This window comes from Amphiprion ocellaris, chromosome 10, assembly GCF_022539595.1.
Source record: "Amphiprion ocellaris isolate individual 3 ecotype Okinawa chromosome 10, ASM2253959v1, whole genome shotgun sequence".
In the NCBI taxonomy this organism is placed as follows: Eukaryota; Metazoa; Chordata; class Actinopteri; family Pomacentridae; genus Amphiprion; species Amphiprion ocellaris.
In genome coordinates this window covers 36580104-36601482 of record NC_072775.1, presented here as the reverse complement: position 1 = coordinate 36601482, position 21379 = coordinate 36580104, and the positions used below count along the sequence as shown (strand labels likewise).

At 45.7% G+C, this 21379-nt stretch overlaps 2 protein-coding genes across 2 annotated transcripts; both read right to left on the bottom strand.

The window, feature by feature from the left end:
• Positions 1 to 574: 574 nt before the first annotated feature.
• LOC111577606 (DnaJ (Hsp40) homolog, subfamily C, member 1) lies at positions 575 to 7604 on the bottom strand. Its single transcript, XM_023283952.3, has 12 exons — positions 7365 to 7604; positions 6574 to 6675; positions 5869 to 5915; positions 5634 to 5799; positions 5304 to 5401; positions 5141 to 5234; positions 4401 to 4485; positions 4131 to 4291; positions 3926 to 4045; positions 3778 to 3826; positions 3151 to 3524; positions 575 to 924 (listed from the first exon to the last, which is right to left on the bottom strand). The coding sequence occupies exons 1-12, from the start codon at positions 7524 to 7526 to the stop codon at positions 856 to 858; spliced, it is 1527 nt and encodes a 508-aa protein (XP_023139720.2). The 5' UTR covers positions 7527 to 7604; the 3' UTR covers positions 575 to 855.
• Positions 7605 to 7838: 234 nt separating this feature from the next.
• LOC129349899 (cadherin-7-like) lies at positions 7839 to 19262 on the bottom strand. Its single transcript, XM_055014719.1, has 12 exons — positions 19167 to 19262; positions 18121 to 18815; positions 17379 to 17673; positions 14963 to 15082; positions 12719 to 12886; positions 12248 to 12435; positions 11151 to 11404; positions 10874 to 11010; positions 10678 to 10799; positions 9967 to 10084; positions 9641 to 9880; positions 7839 to 9200 (listed from the first exon to the last, which is right to left on the bottom strand). The coding sequence occupies exons 2-12, from the start codon at positions 18355 to 18357 to the stop codon at positions 8689 to 8691; spliced, it is 2391 nt and encodes a 796-aa protein (XP_054870694.1). The 5' UTR covers positions 18358 to 18815; positions 19167 to 19262; the 3' UTR covers positions 7839 to 8688.
• Between the last annotated feature and the right edge of the window lie 2117 nt (positions 19263 to 21379).

Below are 21379 nucleotides of genomic sequence, written 5' to 3'. Positions count from 1 at the left end.
TGTTCCTCAGACTTCTGAGGTGGTTCTCAATCATCCAGGTCCTGGTGATGGTAGGAGCTTCAGGAGAAACCAACTGGAGGTTCTGGAAGACGTTTCCAGAAAGCTCCTACCATCTCCTCATCTTGTAGATGTTTTTCTATCTCCTGACTTTTCCTCTCGACTCTGCTCATCATCTGAAGATGTTTCTCCATGCTGGATGGATCTCCAACTACCTGCTCCTCTGTTTTGTTTCAGCTGCATTTAGTCTCTCTAAGGAAACACTGCCTGCATTTCAACCTGAAACTCTCTGAATGCTTTGGTCTCAGCTGGTCCTGGAGAACCAGAACCGGGAGGAGGTTCTGGCTCTGAGGCATAGAATAAAAAGACTGAGGATTTTAGTTTATTTCTGGTTAAGTTTTCCTGATTAAGCTGAATGTCACACGTGACGTTCAAGGACCATGGTTAATCTAAAACCCTGATGATTCTGTTCTACGGTTTATAAAGGTTTCTTTGGTTTGGAGCTCAGAGGTGGATATTTTAAATCATTAAAACATGAATAAAAACAGCGACAGAATCAGTAAATTTGACTCTTGGATTATTTAAAAGCTGATTTTATTTCATCTGCAAAAAAACAAAAACACCAACATGTCAGCTGTTGGTGTTCCTGCGCTGTAAACGGTAATAAATACTGATTATTGATCTGTGAACACTCAGTGACCGGCAGCATGCTGAACGGAGATAAGGCACAAGGAGCTGGGAGGTCACACCTGAGCAGGTAAAGACGCACACTGTGAGTCAGTCCAATCAGGAGGCAGCACAGCAGGTCACTTGATTCTTCACCTGTCAGGAGGCGGAGTCAGCAGTCACCACCTGCTATCAGCTCTTTGCCTGTTTCCTCTTCTGGACAAGTTCAGCCAACATCTTGTAGCGGATCATACACTCCTCCTGCAAGCAGCACAGGTCAGAATGGTTTAAACAGAACCAGTAAACAACGTAATAACAACACATTCACAACATAGTAACATATTCACAACACATTCACAACATAATAACAACACATTCACAACATAACATATTTACAACACATTCACAACACATTCACAATATAATAACATATTCACAACATAACACATTCAGAACATATTAACATGTTAACAACATAACGTATTGTGCTTTTTGACAAATCTTATAGTTAGGACTGACTGGGGGACCCTGAGGGGGTCAGCTGGAGTCTTCCTCTTGGACGTCCCTTAGTTCTGCCCCTAGTTCTGCTGCTACAGGCTTAGGCTGCTGGAGGACCTCTCTGGATGCACTGAGCCCTTCTCTATCTACCATTATATTTAATATATATATACCATTATTGCATTACACTCACTCTGTTTCTCCCTGTGTCCTTTCTCTGAGTGTCCCTTTATGTTCCTTGTTCCCCACCCTCATCTTCTCTGATCACTCCCCCTCTCTACCTCTTCTGTGCCTCTCAACCCTCCTTCCAGCAGGCAGATGGGTTCCCCCACATTAGAGCCGGGTTCTGCTCCAAGTTTCTTCCTGTTAAAGGGTGTTTTTCTGCCACTGTCTCCTTAGGGCTGCTCTGGGGGTTCATATGGGTTCTGGAAAGTGTCTTGAGACAATCTGACCTGTAATTGCCGCTATATAAATAAAACTGAATTGAATTCACAACACATTCACAACAAACATTTCTTAGTCCTGTGCATGTTCTAAAGAGCAGAGAACCCAACAATCCAAAGTTGACTTTGGGTTCCCTCTGAGCTGCAGTCAGATACAGAGGGAAGGAACCAGACAGAACCAGGCTCAGGGAAGGCAGGTATCTGCCTTTAGTTGGGGTGAAGGTGGGGATGAGGGGGATATCAGATGGAGAACAAACAGTACAGAACAATGAACATTCTGGAGGTTGGTGAGAACAGAAGCTCCAGATCAGAGAACACAGTCAGTGGATGTAAAGGTGAGATCTACCTGTATGAAGAGGAGCCCAGTGCATCATAAGAATCTACAGCAGCAGAACTAAGGGACAGATGAGCTGATGCTGAGCAGCTCTAACTATCAGCTCAGAGGAACGTTCTCATCCTGGTCTTAGAGTAAAGAGGCTGTCTGCCTCCAGAACCCAAACTGGGAGCTGGTTCCACCACAGAGGAGCTGATAACTGAAGGTTCTGCTTCTGGAACCTCTGGAACCAGCAGTAAATCTGCAGTCTGAAAGGGAAGGGTTCTGATAGCACAATGTGGAACAGTCAGGTCTTTAAGATACGATGGAGCTGCTCACTAAGAGTTTAGATGTTAGAAGAAGGATTTTAGATTCTATCCTGGATTTTACAGGGAGCCATGAAGAGAAGCTAACAGGAGAACTCTGTTCCTGGTTCCTCTCAGGACCTCCTGATCATCAGGGACTACAGTAGTCCAGCCTAGAAGTTCTAAATGCATGGACTAGTTCCTCAGCATCACTCTGAGACCAGATGTTCCTGATTTTACAACATTAGATGATAGAAACCTGTCCTACAGACTGGCTTATATGTTGAAGGACAGATCCTGGTCAGAGAGAACTCCAAGGTTCTCTACAGTAGAACTGGAGGCAGCACCATCTAGAGGAACTATCTGGTTAGATGGAGTGTTGCAAATACAAGAACTTCAGTTTGTCTGGATTTAAATGGAGAAGGTTCCAGGTCATTCAGGTCTTTATGTCCTTCAGACATGTTGAAGTTCCACCAACTGATTGGTTCTATCTGGTTCCATAGATAAATAAAACTGGGTGTCATCTGCATCTAGACATTATCAGTTATCAATCAGTTATCAATCAATCAATCAGTCGTCAATCGGTTGTTAATCAGTCGACAGTCATTTATCAATCAGTTTTTATCTACTGATCAGTACTGTGTGTTCAACTCTCTGCTGCAGACGTAAACTGGTTAAACTGGTTTGGTGAAATTAAATGAATTTAAATCAGTTTATCTGTAAATGAATTAACCAAACTGCTCCTTTATGTTCTGTAGGCGGAACCTCCTCTCTGAGTTCAACCAATCAGCAGTGATCCAGGACCACTCAGGAGAACCGACCCTGGAGGAGGAACCTTGTCCTCCCCTGAGAATGGTTCTGGATGGTTCTATAGGAACATTCCTGCAGGGAATACCAGCTTAAAGCTTCTCTGTTCCATCCGCCTCACCTTTGTCTTTCCTGGAACCACCTTGGCGATGCGATCCCAGCGTTCTGCGGTTCCTCGGGGAAACTGTTGCAGAGCAAGTTCCAGCAGTTTCTGCTGGTTCTGAGTCCAAACAGCAGAGTCCACCTTCTCTCTGTTCGCCTGAGGCTCCACCTCCTCGTCCTCCGCCGCCGTCGGGTCAAAGTCTCTCTGCCGACGACCTCTGACTTTCACCTCCCCTCCGTCTGTCACCGCGGAACACTTCCTGTTCCTCCTCCGGACCACCGGAACCTCCTCGTCCTCCTGTTCCTCCTCACAGGCCCCGCCTACCCTCTGAGTCATCACTCTGTCATCCACAGCAGGGGGAGGGGCTTTCAGCTCTGACAGCTTCACCAGACCTGAACCCAGAGAATGGCACGGTTAGTGGACAGGAGAACCTCAGGAGAACACAGTAGAACCTGTTTCTGACAGGAGAACCTCAGGAGAACCTGACCCTGACAGTAAACCTCAGTAGAACCTGACTCAGTAGAATTCAGTAGAGACTGATGCCTGTAGAACCTCAGAGGAGACTGACAGTAGAACAGTAGAACCTCAGAGGAGACTGACAGTAGAACAGTAGAACCTCAGCAGAACCTGTTCCAGTGAGTTTACCTGAGCTGTGGCTCACGTTGTCCTTCACCTGTTTGACTTTGGTGGTCACCTGTTGAAGGAAACATTCAGTAAGAGACAGGAACCACAGCAGCACCAGAAGGACTGATGAGGTTCTGGACTGGTTCAGAACCAGAATAACGGGTCTCACGTCGGCCACCGATCGGCCCAGTTCATGAGCGATCTTCTCCCATCGGCCCGGAGCTCCTCCTGGGAATTTAACCATCAACCTGCTGAGGAGGCTGAGCTCCTCCTCCGTCCAATCAGCAGCCTGAGGACAGAGAGCCGGATTAATCACTGATCAATCACCGATCAATGATCACTTCCTGACCAACCACTGATCAATAGTCTCAAACCTTCCTCCTGGCAGCCCTCCTGTCCTGCAGCCAGTCGTCCATCTGGTCCTCGATGTCCTCGATGGACGTGGTCTGGACATAGCTCTGGGAGCTGCTCTCTGAGGACGGCTCATAAACAGGAAACTCCACCTTCTGCTTCTTCACCTTGGTCCTCTTCTCTCCTGCAGGACACAGAGCTCTGACTGATCAATGCGATTGATTAATGATCATCGATCGGTAATGCTGAGTTAAAGTACGGTGGCCTGGAAGGACCACATGGACATAGATTACTTGTAGCAGCTTCATGCTCAGCTTCAGCTTCTTCTCTCTGCTGCTGCTTCATCTGCTGGTAGTCCTCATAGTACTGCTTCACCTCCTGGAACACAGAGCAGAGCCAGGATCAGGACCAGGACTGAGACCACAGACCAGGACCAGGACTGAGACCAGGAACACGACCAGGACTGAGACCAGGACCAGGGCCTGGACTGAGACCAGGACCAGAACCAGGACGAGGACCAGGACTGAGACCAGGAACAGGACCAGCACTGAGACCACAGACCAGGATCAGGAACAGGACCAGGACTGAGACCAGGAACAGGACCAGGACTGAGACCAGGACCAGGGCCAGGACCAGAACCAGGACCAGGACTGAGACCAGGACCAGGAACAGGACCAGGACTAAGACCACAGACCAGGACCAAGACTGAGACCTGGAACAGGACCAGGACTGAGACCACAGACCCAGGACCAGGGCCAGGACTGAGACCAGGACCAGGATCAGTATCAGGACTGAGACCAGAACTGAGACTAGGATCAGGACCAGGACTGAGACCAGGACTAGGACTAGGACTGAGACCATGATCAGGATCAGGACCAGGACCAGGACCAGAACCAGAACCAGAACCAGGACTGAGACCAGGACTCGGACTAGGTTCAGGACCAGGACCAGGACCGAGACCAGAACCAGGATGAGGACTGAGACCAGGACCAGGATCAGGACTAGGACTGAGACCAGGACCAGGATCGTGTACCTGGACAGTGTGCGGCAGGTTCTTGACCGACAGGTAGAGCCAGATGCTGAGCTTCAGAGGGAGGATGTCCTGCCAGTGAGGTCGGTACTGAACTCTGGAAAAACAACAAACAATAAGAAACACAAACAAAGACACAGCTGCAGTGATGATGTCAGAGGCGTACCTGTCAGCCCGGTCCTGACCGATACACCTGAGCTCCTCTGCAGGCCTGGAGCTCAGCTTCTTCTTCTTCTCCTTCTTCTTCTTACTCAGCAGCTCATCCTGAAAAACACACAACACTCTGACTGGCTGCCTGCTGCGCTCTGATTGGCTGCCTGCTGCGGTCTGATTGGCTGCCTGCTGCGCTCTGACTGGCTGCCTGCTAGGCTCTGATTGGCTGCCTGCTAGGCTCTGATTGGCTGCCTGTGCACTCTGATTGGCTGCCTGCTGCGCTCTGATTGGCTGCCTGCTGTGCTTTGATTGGCTGCCTGCTGCACTCTCATTGGCTGCTCACCAGCTGCTTCTCCAGGTAGATGGACCAGATGACGGCGTAGTGTCCCACAGTGAGGATGAGGAAGAGAAGGAAGCCCAGCTCGGCGTTGCTCATCTTCCTCACCCGTCTGTAATAGAAGACTGGCTGCCGCCAATCAGGGAGCCCGTTCACCAGGATGTCATCGTACCTGCCAAGACGTACCTGTTTACACTATGAGCTCTGATTGGCTGAGAAGGTGATGAGAAGTGCTGCTCACCTGCGTCGTCTCTCCTCGTCTTTCAGGACTTCATAAATGGCCACCAGCTGTAAACAGACAGTTGTTTACTCTCAGCAGTTTGTTGTGTTGCTCTGTGTTGTGTTTACAGTGTTGTTGTCATTTGTGTTTACAGTGTTGTTGTTGTGTTGTTTGTGTTATTTACAGGATTGTTGTTTGTGTTGTTTACAGTGCTGTTTGTTTGTGTTTACAGTGTTGTTATTGTTGTTTGTGTTTACAGTGTTGTTGTTGTGTGTTTGTGTTTACAATGTTGTTGATTGCTTGTGTTTACAGTGTTGTTTGTGTTGTTTACAGTGTTGTATGTTTGTGTTTACAGTGCTGTTGATTGTGTTTAGTGTTGTTGTTTGTGTTTACAGTGTTGTTGTCATTTGTGTTTACAGTGTTGTTGCTGTGTTGTTTGTGTTATTTACAGGATTGTTGTTTGTGTTGTTTACAGTGCTGTTTGTTTGTGTTTACAGTGTTGTTATTGTTGTTTGTGTTTACAGTGTTGTTGTTGTGTGTTTGTGTTTACAGTGTTGTTGATTGCTTGTGTTTACAGTGTTGTTTGTGTTTACAGTGTTGTATGTTTGTGTTTACAGTGCTGTTGATTGTGTTTAGTGTTGTTGTTTGTGTTTACAGTGTTGTTATCGTTGTTTGTGTTTACAGTGTTGTTTACAGTGTTGTTGTTGTTTGTTTATGTTTACACACCTGTCTGAACTGAGTTTCAGCATTTTCATCTTTGTTCTTATCAGGATGCAGAATCAGAGACAGACGACGATAGGCCTTCTTTATCTCTGCTGGGGACGCCTCCTGGACCACAGATAGGTAGACAGACAGACAGGTAGAGAGACAGACAGGTAGAGAGAGACAGACAGGTAGACAGGTGGAGAGACAGGTAGGTAGAGAGACAGACAGGTAGGTAGAGAGACAGACAGGTAGGTAGAGAGACAGACAGGTAGGTAGGTAGACAGACAGGTTTCAGTTGTGATGTTTGGACCTTCTATAAACAGGTTGAAGGCTTCATAAATTCAGTCTGATGTCTTTCTGAAGCAGAACAGCTGATTTCAGGTAAAATAATCTGACCAGGATTCACCAGAAACTCTGAGGTTCTGTTTCCTGTCAGCAGGAACCTCAACCTGAACCTGACAGTCAGCTGTTTCCGGTGACGTCTGTTTACAGGTGTGTTAATATTCAGGTAAACAAACCAGACCACGTGACGCCAGTTTACCTGGTAGACAGCTGTCAGGATGAATTACTGGTTCCTCCACAGTCTGAACCTCAGCTTCTCTGTTAGCTAGCTGTTAGCCTCAGCTAGCCGTTAGCCTCAGCTATCAGTTAGCCTCAGGTATCGGTTAACCTCAGCTAGCCGTTAGCCTGCCGGATGCTAAATGACTTAGCCTCACTGTGTACATGGCATTCAGTTACTATCATTAGCAGGCAGCTAGCAGCCGCTGAGCGGTAACCATGGAAACAGTTAGCCATTAGCCGTTTGCACGGACCTGGTCCAGGTTCAGGAACTGGTAGAAAGTCTGCGGGATCTCCTCCACCAGGTCCAGCAGCTCCAGGTCCGCGTCCCAGGCGTTCAGAGGGGGGACCGCCGAGACCAGCAGCAGCAGCAGCCAAGGGAGCAGGAAACGGCACGGACCGGTACGGACCCCCATCACTGAGAAACCGATCCAACACACCGGAGGAAACGGCTGCTAAAGACACGAGAGCAGTCTGCTCTGTGAGCCACACACAACGGAAGCTCCCAGCTCAAACAGCGCTCACTGAAGCTCAGCGAGCCCTGCAGGCGGGGCGGAGAACTGCAGGCTGGAGAAATAAAACAGGTTCGATAGATAGATAGATAGATAGATAGATAGATAGATAGATAGATAGATAGATAGATAGATAGATAGATAGATAGATAGATAGATAGATAGATAGATAGATAGATAGATAGATAGATAGATAGATAGATAGATAGATAGATAGATAGATAACTTTATTGAAGGTATCCAGACGATCATACATGGAACATACAGATGGATCAGAAACTATGTACAGAAGAACATGTAGTTGTGGTGCTGGTCAGACTACTAAAAGTACAGAGGTGTCATGTGAAAATCAGAACTAATGCTAAAAGTGTGAACAGGAGGTTTACATTATGACACGGTTTAGTGGAGTCGTGATTACAGCTGTGGAAGCATCTCCTGCAGCTACCTGGGACGACATCACTGCAGTGATCATTCACTCTTTTATGCACGTGAGATGCTGGAATCACAGAGGATCAAACAATCACAGCTGATCAGCATTCAGGTAATGGAGCCTCCAGCACACAGGTTTCTGATTATTGATTACCTGCTAATCACAGGACTGTAATCAAACTCAACAGAATCAGGTTCAGTCTGTTGCTTTGCTGCATTTGTTGCTTCTCTTCAGGTTAGCTTAATCATAATAATAATAAAAATAATAATAATAATAATAATAATAACAATAATAATAATGATAACTGTAAAGGTTTGTTGCAGCGAGTCCTCCTGCTGATTGGTCTCCTGGTTTTATCTCCTGTCGGTGACATCACAGACCATGGACACAGTGGTCAGGTGACTCTGGGTGTGGAACAGCAGACCTGTTGTGATTGGTCAGCTGAACAAAGTTTAATGAATGTCACAGTTTCTGATTGGACTACAAACATGGCCGACAAGCTGGACTCTCTGTAGAAATGCATGCTGGGTCTCAGAACCACTTGAGTCTCAAGCTGTGATCGTGTTCCCATTCTGACCGGTTTGATGCAGGTGGATGCTCTAGTCACACCCTCCATACCTGCTGGATCCACACCTGTCACACGCCACTGGCCACACCCCTTCCCCCTCCTTCATGGTGTCCATAGAGGTCAGCAAGCTTCCTGAAACTGGGCCCCCACTCTCTGAGGAACTCGTAGCCCTGCTCAGACTCTAACGAGCTTAACGAACTCAACGAGCTGAGCGACTGGGTGGCCGACCCACGACCCTCGAAGGCGTAGGTCTGCAGTGAGTCGTAGGGCGGCGCCGTCGGATCCAGGCCTGCCTCCTTCAGGCGGTCTCTGATGAATTCCTGGAAGAGCCTGTTTTTGTCCTTGTGGGGCCCTGGGTTCCTGGTGAGCGACGGCGGGGGCAGTAGTTCAGCGGCGTCTCGGCCGGCCGGCTGCGTTTGGTTCAGGTGTCTCAGAGCGAACATGTCAAAGGCCTCGGTGTCCTCCTCTCCTCCACCTTCATCATCGTAGCAGACGATGTTCTCACGAATGTCTCGCTCATCGTCTATCAACAGAGGCTCCGCCCTCCTGCGGTTCATGGCAATTGTTACCATGACGACACCTGAGGAGACAGAGGGGGCGGAGTCAAGATAGCAATGTAGCAAGGCAATGCTAACGGCAGCGAGTCTGAGGTCCACTTTAAATTGGTGAGGTTCCAAACATAAAACTCTGCAGAATAATTCTTTAATTACACCTGAGAACACCTGATAATATCTGAGTACACCTGAACACAGGGGCAGGGCCTCAGCAAGGTGGAAGTTTGAGGATGTATGGACCTGAAGAGGGACACCTGGTCTGGATCAACAGACCTGCAAACTCTTCCTCATATGGAACCTGAAGGGCGGGGTTTAGGAGGTGATGACATCATGATGGTGGGGTTTAGAGGTGGTGACATCATGAGGGTGGGGTTTGGAGGTGGTAACATCATGAGGGCGGGGTTTGGATGTGATTACATCACAAGGGTGGGGTCTGGAGGTGGTGACATCATGTCTAAGGCTGTACCCAGCAGAATGCAGGTGAGCAGAACTGCAGTGGAGGTGCCGAGGCCATCCGGTAGCTCCGCCCCCTGGCTGCAGTGCTGGTGGTTGCCGTGGACGTCGCAGTCGCAGACGGTGACAGTCAGCGTGTTCGTGCTGCTCAGAGATGGAACGCCGCCATCAGAAATCACCACCGGCAGGAAGTGGAGCGGCCGTTCCCGCCGCACAAATCCAGCTCGTCGAGTCAGGACAGACGCTGTGTTGTCTGAGGAGGCAGGTGACAGGAGCAAACACCTGAGTGATTTCAGCAGGTGTGAAATGGGTGAACATCAGACTGACGGTAGACCTTACCATTGTTGTCTCTCAGGGTGAAACTCAGGTTCCCAGCAGCCTCAGTGCTTACAGAAAACAGGAACTGATGTCCGTTCTCTGGTTTGTCTGGATCCACCGCACTCACCGTCTCAACAACCTGCAGGTCAGGACAGGTGTCAGACAGGTGAAAATCTGCACCAGCAGGTGAACTGCACCAACAGGTGAACGTCTGTACCAGCAGGTGAACATCTGCACCAGCAGGTGAACATCTGCACCAGCAGGTGAACATCTGCACCAGCAGGTGAACATCTGCACCAGCAGGTGAACATCTGCACCAGCAGGTGAACATCTGCACCAGCAGGTGAACATCTGCACCAGCAGGTGAACATCTGCACCAGCAGGTGAACTGCACCAACAGGTGAATGTCTGCACCAGCAGGTGAACATCTGCACCAGCAGGTGAACATCTGCACCAGCAGGTGAACATCTGCACCAGCAGGTGAACATCTGCACCAGCAGGTGAACATCTGCACCAGCAGGTGAACATCTGCACCAGCAGGTGAACATCTGCACCAGCAGGTGAACATCTGCACCAGCAGGTGAACTCTTACCTGTTGTTGGTGCAGATGACTACATGTGTGCAGAGCTTTGGGGAAAGGTGATGTTGGTTCTCACAATGAACCTGTTTGTAAACTGAAGGTATAACAGATGAGGTCTATGTGATCATAAACTTAGAACAGGTGAGGCTTACCTGTCCAGGTTGGGCATTCTCACAGACAAACGTTTGGTAATCCACGGCGAAGCTCGGGGCATTGTCATTAACGTCTGCCACAGAGACCAGAACCACAGCTTTCCCCACCTGAGATGGATCCACTGACACAGAGACACACCTGTAAGGTATCTCTGTCACAGACAGGTGTGACATTGTGTGACATCATGGGACTCACAGGTCTCCGTGGCGACAACAGTGATGTTATGCAGAACGCTGAGCTCTCTGTCCAGACGTCTATTTGTCCTGATCACACCGGAACTGCTGTCGATGTCGAAGTAACGCTGGAGGTCTGTCTGTCTGTCTATGGAGTACCTGTGGACAGACAGACAGACAGGCAGACATACATGTAGACAGACAGACAGACAGACAGACAGACAGACAGACAGACAGACAGGTGTTCTTTAGGTTCTGATCTGGCTGCTCTGGGTTCTGCCATCGACTCGTCGTCCTACCTCACAGGGCTGTTGGAGGCGTCGGGGTCGTGAGCTGAGACTGATCCAAGGTCGGTTCCTACCGGAGCCGCCTCGGACACTGCCATCCGGCTGATGGAGGCCGAGAACACTGGAGGCTCGTCCACGTTCTCCACCAGGAGCCGAACCATCACCACATCACTGAAAGGACCTGCCGACAGGTAGCGGGTGTCCACATAGCGATTGGACGCCTCGACGCGTAGAGTGTAGCTGGACTTGGCTTCAAAGTCCACAGCCTGACGGGATCAGGTACAGGAGATGATGAGTGAAGCTGAAAGACATCAAGGTCCCTCACAGGCAGCTAGAACACATCTGGAAAGAGTCATCTGGAGGTTGCTTTAAAGGACTGAGTGATCTTCCCTGAGGCTAAATTTAAACTCTGCCACCTGCTCTAGAGGCTCCAGGGGACCGACTGATGATGGAAGGTTCTGGATCAGAACTGGACCATCTGTTGTCTGAACAGAACACCATGAATGTGTTGATCCACATCACATCAGGGTCGATTTCAATGGCATCAGAGCCATTTTTAGCTGATCAGTGTCGATATGAACTAAACCTGATCCTCTGTTTTCATCCAGGTGTCGTTCATTTGAATAATTCCTCCAATAAATGCAGAACAACCAGTCAATAACTGAGTCATCTAAACAGAAACTGCTCTGTGTTCCACTATGAGGACTGTCTGAGCTGATTGAGCTCTGAGCCTCCTCTGGTCTCTACAGTAGAATGCTGTGAGGAGCTCCACCTGGTGGCACAACCCGGAACTACAGCTGATCTGTGTTCTATCCCAAGAAAACGTTATCAGGTATCAGTAGATACTAAATATGAAATGACTCGGATCAGGACTTCCCCAAACAATCCTGCTGTTAACAGACGGTCAGTAAGCTCCGAATCAGTTTAAACTTTAAGTAAACTTATGGAGGCTTGATTGTGCTAAATACAGCAGAACCTGTGTTTAGCTGAGAGTAATCAGCAGCAGCACGTTTAGGACCAGATCCAGAACCAGAATACTTTCACCCAGAAGAAGAAGATGTCTGCAGGGACAAACTGGTGACCAGCGCCGAGGACAGGAGGACCAGTACCTTGTGAAGGATCACCAGTCCTTCCTGTGTATCTGGATCACAGAGGATCCGGAAGGTTCCCAGTCCGTCTCCATCCAGAATCTTGTAGTCCACCTCTGTATTCGGACCCACATCCAGATCCACAGCTTTGATCTTTGCGACCACAGACGAAACCAGAGCCGCCTCTGGAAGACTGAACTGGTAGCTCTCTGTAGGAACAGTACACACAGGTAGTACCGGTACACAAAGGTAGTACAGGTATACACATCTAGTACCGGTACACACAGGTAGTACCGGTACACAAAGGTTGTACCGGTACACACAGCTAGTACAGGTACACACAGCTAGTACCGGCACACACAGCTAGTACCAGTACACACTGCTAGTACAGGTACACACAGCTAGTACCAGTACACACAGGTAAGCTAGTAGAAGTAAACACAGGTACGCTGGAACAGGTACTCGGTATCTCAGGGTTCATGTCGGACTCACTGCGGGGGAAGCGAGGCGGGTTGTCGTTGACGTCGGTGATCGTCACAGTGACGGAGGTGGTTCCTGACAGACCTCCCATCTGACCCATCATGTCTTTGGCCTGGATGACCAGCAGGTAGTGCTCCTGCACCTCCCTGTCCAGGTCAGGTACAGCCGTCCGCACTACACCTGCAGGACAGGTGAGAATATATCTGATCAGCTGGGAACAGTTCAGGTAGAAACACTCACAGTGAAAATGTTTTGTCCTGATAGAACATGAAACATTCCAGAAAAGTCAGAGAACTAATGTTCATCGAAACTCTTCTATCTCAGTCAGCTGCAGCATGAAGTTCACAAAACTTTACTGTTCATAGGGAATAAGCTCAGAGATTTAGAGTGCTGTGGCCAAAAACAAGAGAGGCCACCAAGACTCCATACATCAACATCACATCATCATGTCGGAAATCATCTTAGTCCAGTTCTGACTAAATGTTGATGCGGACTCATTGGTAGGAACCAGAACCTGGAGTTCATAGGGGTCTAAATGTTGGTGTTCATGAGGTCTAGATGTTGGTGTTATCAGTGCAGATTTATAAGCTGCTTTGAGGGTAAATTTAGTACTAGAGGATAAATGTAGTATTAGAGGGTAAATGTAGTACTAGAGGGTAAATGTAGTACTAGAGGGTAAATGTAGTACTAGAGGGTAAATGTAGTATTAGACGGTAAATGTAGTACTAGAGGGTAAATGTAGTTTTAGAGGGTAAATGTAGTATTAGATGGTAAATGTAGTACTAAAGGGTAGGATGTACTGCAGTAAACCCGTTTTCTCTCCATAATGTCAGTAGATGTAGATCAGCTGTAGTTCCTGGTTGTTCCACCAGGTGGAGCCTCTTCCTGTTTAATCCAGAGGATGTTGTTATCATGTTATGTTACAGCAGAGGGCATTGTGGGAGTTTAACTATCAACAAACACTAATGATCAGGATTAGATTTTCTACAGATCAATGAAACAGATCCAGATCCTTGAGATCAGATCAGAACGTTTCTGCTTTAGAACATGAACCTGCTGGAATGAGGATGTGTTCCTCCTGAATGACCCACTAACAGCAGATGATCACCATCATGTGACCTCTGCTTCCTTTGGATGAAGAGTTTCAGAGGAAGTCTTTTAATCTGGTTTAATCTGATTTAATCTGGTTTAATCTGATATAATCTGATGTTTGGCCTGCAGAGGAGGTTCCTGTGGTCCAGATCATTTACAGGTCAGTGTAGTAAACAGGCTCCACCACAGCAGTGACTATAAAAACTCCAACCACTGTATCTCCTCACAGTAATCAGATTACTTCTGACAGTAGAGTATTGTTTCTGAGCCCAACTCATTGATCTTCATCTGACCAAACTGTTCTCCAACATCCATCAGGGTTCTTCTCAGGTTCTTCAGGGAGTTTAGTTCTGAGCAGCAACCACGTTTAGTTGTTGCTGAGTGATTATGATGTGTATTTACATTGTGTATTTACATTGTGTGTTTATGTTGTGTGTTTACATTGTGTGTATTACTGTTGTGTGTTTATGTTGTGTAAATATGTGTATTTGCGTTGTGTATTTATGTTGTGTATTTATGTTGTGTGTATTGTTTTGTATTTATGGTGTGTGTTTACGTTGTGTATTTACGTCGTGTGTTTACGTTGTGTATTTACGTTGTGTGTATTGATGTTGTGTATTTATGTGTGTATTGTTGTGTATTTACATTGTGTATTTGCATTGTGTATTTGTGTTGTGTATTTATGTTATGTGTATTGTTGTTGTGTATTTATGTTGTGTGTTTACGTTGTGTATTTGCATTGTGTTTGCAGCCTGAACTTTCAGTATCTTCTTTCTAAAGTGTTTTTAATTGTTCATCAGAAGGAATCCTCTGGTTTTATAATAAAGCAGTTATTGAGAGTCACGGTATGTACAGGTGATGTTACACAGGTGTGAACTCAGTGATGTCATTAAATGAGACCATCACATCACAATCCTAATGTATCTGATGAAACGTGTGAGTGGTCAGTCAGCATTCAGGTGTGTTTAGGTAGGTTCAGGTGTGTGTCCAGGTGTGTCCAGGTGTGTGTCCAGGTGTGTCCAGGTGTGTGTCCAGGTGTGTCTAGGTGTGTCCAGGTGTGTCCAGGTGTGTGTCCAGGTGTGTCTAGGTGTGTCCAGGTGTGTGTCCAGGTGTGTCCAGGTGTGTCTAGGTGTGTCCAGGTGTGTCCAGGTGTGTTCCTGTCACCTGTCTTTGGCTCCACAGAGAAGTGTGTCTGCCCCTGCAGGATGCTGTAAACCAGTCTGGCAGAGTTTCCGTAGGTGGGATCATCAGCGTCCGTGGCAACCACCGTCACCACAGACGTACCTGCAGAGAAACACCTGCGTGATTCAAACTCAATCTTTATTCGCACAAAGACGGCCTCATTTAGCAAAGTGCAGCTATTCTTCAGAGAACATCACAGCATGTCCCTAAACCAGCGTTAATCCTTCAGATCTAAACGCTGAAACCCTACTGAGCATGTGCAGCAGGGCCCAGTGAGGTGGAGCTAACCTGGAAGCGACATCATGTTTGGATCAGCTGAGTTTCACATTAAGAGCCTGTTTAAGTTCTGATTTTCACATTAAGAGTCTGTTTGAGTTCTGATTTTCACATTAAGAGTCTGTTTGAGTTCTGATTTTCACATTAAGAGTCTGTTTGAGCTCTGATTTTCACATTAAGTTTTAGTTTTAGTTTTTATTCTTTACTTCATTCATTTGTAAAATAAAAAAATTTAATGTAAATACAAACTTCTCCAAACTAGAATGAAAGGGAGCAGAAAGAAGACAAGTCTTATTTTATCTGGCCCTTTATCCCCAGAACTCAATTTACAAAAAACGTACTAAAAAAAACAACATAAACATATATATATATATATATATATATATATATATATATATATATATATATATATGTATATATGTGTATATATATATATATATATATATATATATATATATATATATATATATATATATATATATATATATATATATATGATATATATATATAACTGATTCCTTTTACAGACACACAACATTCAATCAATCTAGTCCTGAACCATGGTTTTTTAAACATCTCTGTTCCTTTTAAGTTATACTTGCTTTCTCTTTTTCCAAATCTTTACTGGATGTTAATTGGCAACGTATTTATGTGAGCTTTCAACATAAATTGCAGAATACTATAATCTACTAATTCTTGAAATTTCAACAGTTCTAACTGAAGAAATAATGAATTTGTTGGATCTCTATATTGTTTTTTACTGATTATTCTTATGGCTCCTTTCTGGAAAATGAAAATTGACTGAGTATATGTTTTGCAGGCATTTCCCCATACTTCAATGCAGTAAGAGCTTCTTTGACTTCTGATTTTCACATTAAGAGTCTGAGTTTTGATTTTCACATTAAGAGTCTGAGCTCTGATTTTCACATTAGGAGTCTGAGTTTTGATTTTCACATTAAGAGTCTGTTTGAGCTCTGATTTTCACATTAAGAGTCTGTTTGAGCTCTGAGTTTCACATTAAAGGGATAGTTCGGGATTTTTGACATGAATCTCTATGGCATCCCTATCATTAGTAACGTACACTCTCACTGTCTTACCCCCGACAGTGTCCCGTGAGCCGAGTTCTGGTCCGGTTCTGGTCGCGGCGAAAGTAGTCTGGTCGCGGCGCATGTGTTGATATCAACAACACATGCGCAATCAATGCACGCTGTCCTCCAGGCAGCGCGCATTGATACATGTGTTGATATCAACACATGTACGCAGCAGTCAGCTGGAGGACAGCGCATTGATACGACGGGACAGGAAGTAGTGCCAAGTGATTACGTGGTGTGACTTTTTCGTGGAAATGGGTTTTGTGATGCAAATAAATCACTCTTTTGAACACATGCTGTTTTTAGAAGAAATACGTTTTATTTAAGTGACCCTGGAAACCTGCCGGACTACTTTCGCCGCGACCAGAACCGGACCAGAACTCGGCTCACGGGACACTGTCGGGGGTAAGACAGTGAGAGTGTACGTTACTAATGATAGGGATGCCATAGAGATTCATGTCAAAAATCCCGAACTATCCCTTTAAGAGTCTGGTTGAGCTCTGAGTTTCACATTAGGAGTCTGAGTTTTGATTTTCACATTAAGAGTCAGTTTGAGCTCTGATTTTCACATTAAGAGCCTGTTTGAGCTCTGATTTTCACATTAAGAGCCTGTTTGAGTTCTGATTTTCACATTAAGAGTCTGTTTGTGCTCTGATTTTCACATTGAGTCTGAATTTCGATTTTCACATTAAGAGCCTGTTTGAGCTCTGATTTTCACATTAAGAGTCAGTTTGAGCTCTGATTTTCACATTGAGTCTGAATTTCGATTTTCACATTAAGAGCCTGTTTGAGCTCTGATTTTCACATTAAGAGTCAGTTTGAGCTCTGATTTTCACATTAAGAGCCTGTTTGAGCTCTGATTTTCACATTAAAGCACTAGACTGTGACGTGCAGCACTAGTTTCTGCTCGTTGTCTCTAACGAGTCGCTGCTGATCTAATTAGCATTCACCAGATGATTTTTATTTCTGCTGAGTTGAACCTGGTTCTATCACACCCATGGATTTGCTGATGATGTTCTCCTCAGACTCACCTACAGGAGAGCATTCAGCCACCTGGGCCGTGTACGGTCCGTCCAGGAACCGGGGCTCATTGTCGTTGATGTCCTGGACTTTGATGATGAACTGGGACTCGGGTTCCACCAGCAGATTGGTGCTCCGGTCCCGGGCCTGGGCCCTCAGGGTGTAGTAGGCCTGCTGCTCCCGGTCCAGCCTCCTGATGGCGTGAATGTCCCCCGTGTCCTCATCGATGGAGAAGATGGACTTGGCTCCTTCACCGCTCAGGATGTACCTCACCTGCCCGTCACCTTTGTCCACGTCAGAATGTAGCTGCAGGGACCAGAAGCAGAGAACCAGCAGAGAACATGAAGGTCTGTGGTCTCCTGAGATGTTCCTCCACCCTCCTGTTCTGGTTCTGGAGGTTCTCTTCTGTGCAGCCAGCTGAGCTCACAGCTCTCCATGGGAAGGACTCTAGCTGCAGAAGAACATCACAGCAGAGCACAGACCTTCTACAGTGAGGTCCTCACCATCATCCACACCTGGAGGCAGGTGAGTCCTCCTTAACAGGTCGCTGGTCCAGGACCAGGACCTGCACCTGGACCAGGACCAGGACCTGGATCATGTATTGATCAGATATTGATCAGGTATTGATCATGTATTGATAAGGTATTGATCAAGTATTGATCAGGTATTGATCAGATATTGATCAGGTATTGATTATATATTGATCATATATTGATCAGGTGTTGATCAGGTGATCTAGGATGAGTTTCGTACCTTTCCGACGTACAGCGGCTCGTCCCCCACGTACTCTTCCAGGATGAAGAACTGGTTCCACACCCAGCTCCTTCTCCTCCTCCTCAGGTGGGACTGAACTCCTGCTCGTTCCCCCTGTCCTCCTGAGGACACCTGAGGGAGGAGCACCGAGTTCAGCGTCATCATGCCGTAACCTGACTCTGCCCACAGGACCAGGAGGAACATACTGAGCGCGCTCAGAGAACAGAGACCGTTCATCTCTGAAGAGACAGGAAGAGACAGGTACCGTCCAATAGGAAGACGCTAAACTGTCCAATAGGAAGAATCTAAACCGTCCAATAGGAAGATGCTAAAATGTCCAATAGAAAGACGTTAAACCGTCCAATAGGAAGACGTTAAACTGTCCAATTGGAAGACATTAAACCGTCCAATAGGAAGACGTTAAACCGTCCAATAGGAAGATGTTAAAGTGTCCAATAGGAAGACGGTAAAGTGTCCAAAAGGAAGACGGTAAACCATCTAATAGGAGGATGTTAAAGTGTCCAATAGGAAGACGGTAAAGTGTCCATTAGGAAGATATTAAAGTGTCCAATACGAAGACAGTAAACCGTCCAATAGGAAGACGGTAAAGTGTCAGAGATGTTGAATTGTCCGTTCTGTCCGGTGTTGAGGAGACAAACGTTTCCTTTGGGACACAGGAGACGTCCAGCTGGACCCTTTGAGACAAGCACAGAAAGATTTTCAAAGAAATAATGAAAGGTCACAATGAGATGGAGGACAGAGAGTAAAAACCAATAATCTGCCAATAATTAGATCAATAATAGAACTAAATCATCCTGATAGTTTCAGCAAAACAGAAAAAAATAATCTTCTTCAGAGTTCCTTCTTTTCTTGGTGTTTCATGAATAATAATAATAATAATAATAATGATAATAACTTCAGGCTTCATGTTTGGAGTCAGATATTAAAACATTCCTGTGAACACATTTATTCATGCGTTAATCTGCAGCTGATCCTGTTAATCTGCTCCACCAAACTCATCCAGACTGAAGCTCAGCTCATCTCACCGTCCAGCAGGAGTCCTCCTGATCACTGCTGATTATTGATTATTGATGACAGGAGAATAACAGAGACACCTCCTGCTCCATCTGTGTCCTGCTGCCGTCTGTCCTCTCAGTCCAGGAGAAGCTCCGCCCCCTCATGATGTCACAGGACTCAGTGCCTGATGCGGGTTCATCAGAACCTCCTCCCAAAGGAGTTCTACGGGGTGTTTCTATGTTGTGTATTTTTATATTGTGTGTTTTTAGAGAGTGTTTTTTTATGTTGTGTGTTTTTACGTTGTGTGTATTTACGGTGTGTTTTTATGCTGTGTATTTTTACATTGTATATTTTTAGTCTGTTTTTACGTTGTGTATTTTTAAGGTGTGTGTATTTACGGTGTGTATTTTCACATTTTGAATTTTAAGTGTGTATTTTACGTGTGTATTTTCATGTTGTGTATTTTTACAGAGTGTATTTTTACGGAGTGTGTTTTCACGGTGTGTATTTCTATGTTGTGTTTTTACACTATTTTTTTACGTTGTATTTTTATGGAGTGTATTTTCACGGTGTGTATTTCTATGTTGTATTTTTACGGTGTGTATTTTCATGTTGCGTATTTTTATGGTGTGTATTTTCATGTTGTGTATTTTTACTGTTTTTTTACGTTGTATTTTTACAGTGTTTTTTTACGGTGTGTATTTCTATGTTGTATTTTTACAGTGTGTATTTTTATATGTGTATTTTACGTGTGTAATTTCATGTGTATTTTTACGGAGTGTATTTTCACGTTGTGTATATTTATGTTGTGTATTTTCATGTTGTGTATTTTTACGCTGTGTTTTTGCATGTTGCGTATTTTTATGGTGTGTATTTTCATGTTGTGTATTTTTACAGTGTATTTTTACGGTGTGTATTTTTAGGTGTGTATTTTTACGGTGTGTATTTCTATGTTGTGTATTTTTATGGTGTGTATATTCATGTTGTATATTTCTACGTGTGTATTTTCACGGTGTGTATTTTTAGGTGTCACCCGTTCTGTTTGTGAATTCGATGTTTTGATCAATCAGCTGCTTAAAGTCAGGAAACTTTCTGAGCTTCAGGCGAGTTTCAGATTCTCACAAACATTTTAATCAGACTTTCATTGATCATCAGAGTCACAGATTATTGCTTCTTCTCCCAAACTTCTCTCACTTTATTTAATTAATGAGCTCAGTGTCGGTCATCGATGATTTAATGAACTGCAGATGGAAAATAATAGTTCTGTTCCTCTTTATTCTGTTCGTCCTGCTGCAGGACATTTACAGTTTGCACCTGAATGCACCGTGTCTCCTCTGTCCCTGAACGCATCGTCTCTCCTCTGTCCCTGAACGCATCGTGCCAGCGTTCCGTCCGTAGGTTTTCCGGCAGCGTTCCCGATGAGGGTCTCAGGTGTTCAGATCTCGGAGCGCCGGCGGCTGAACTGAGCTCAGGTGTTCTCAGAGAACGAATCAAACGCTACTGCAGGCAAGACACTCACAACTACACACTAAATACACACTCACAACCACACTCAAAATACACACACAAATACACACAACCACACACTAAATACACACACAACTACACACTCACAACTACACTCTCACAACTACACACTAAATACACACAACTACACACTCACAACTACACTCTCACAACTACACACTAAATACACACAACTACACACTAAATACACACTCACAAATACACACTCACAACTACACACTAAATACACACAACTACACACAACTACACACTAAATACACACAACTACACACTAAATACACACTCAGAAACAAAAACAGAAGAAAGAAAAGTTCAGAGAAGATAAAAAGACAAGAACAGAGAAAATCAGAACCAGAAACAGAACTAATACCAGAACCAGGACTAACACCAGGACCAGAACCAGGACTAACACCAGGACCAGAACCAGGACCAGAACCAGGACTAACACCAGGACCAGAACCAGGACTAACACCAGGACCAGAACCAGGATTAACACCAGAACCAGAACCAGGACTAACACCAGGACCAGAACCAGGACTAACACCAGGACTAACACCAGGACCAGAACCAGGACTAACACCAGGACCAGAACCAGGATTAACACCAGGACCAGAACCAGGACTAACATCAGGACCAGAACCAGGATTAACACCAGGACCAGAAACAGGACTAACATCAGGAGCAGAACCAGGACTAATATCAGGACCAGGGCCAG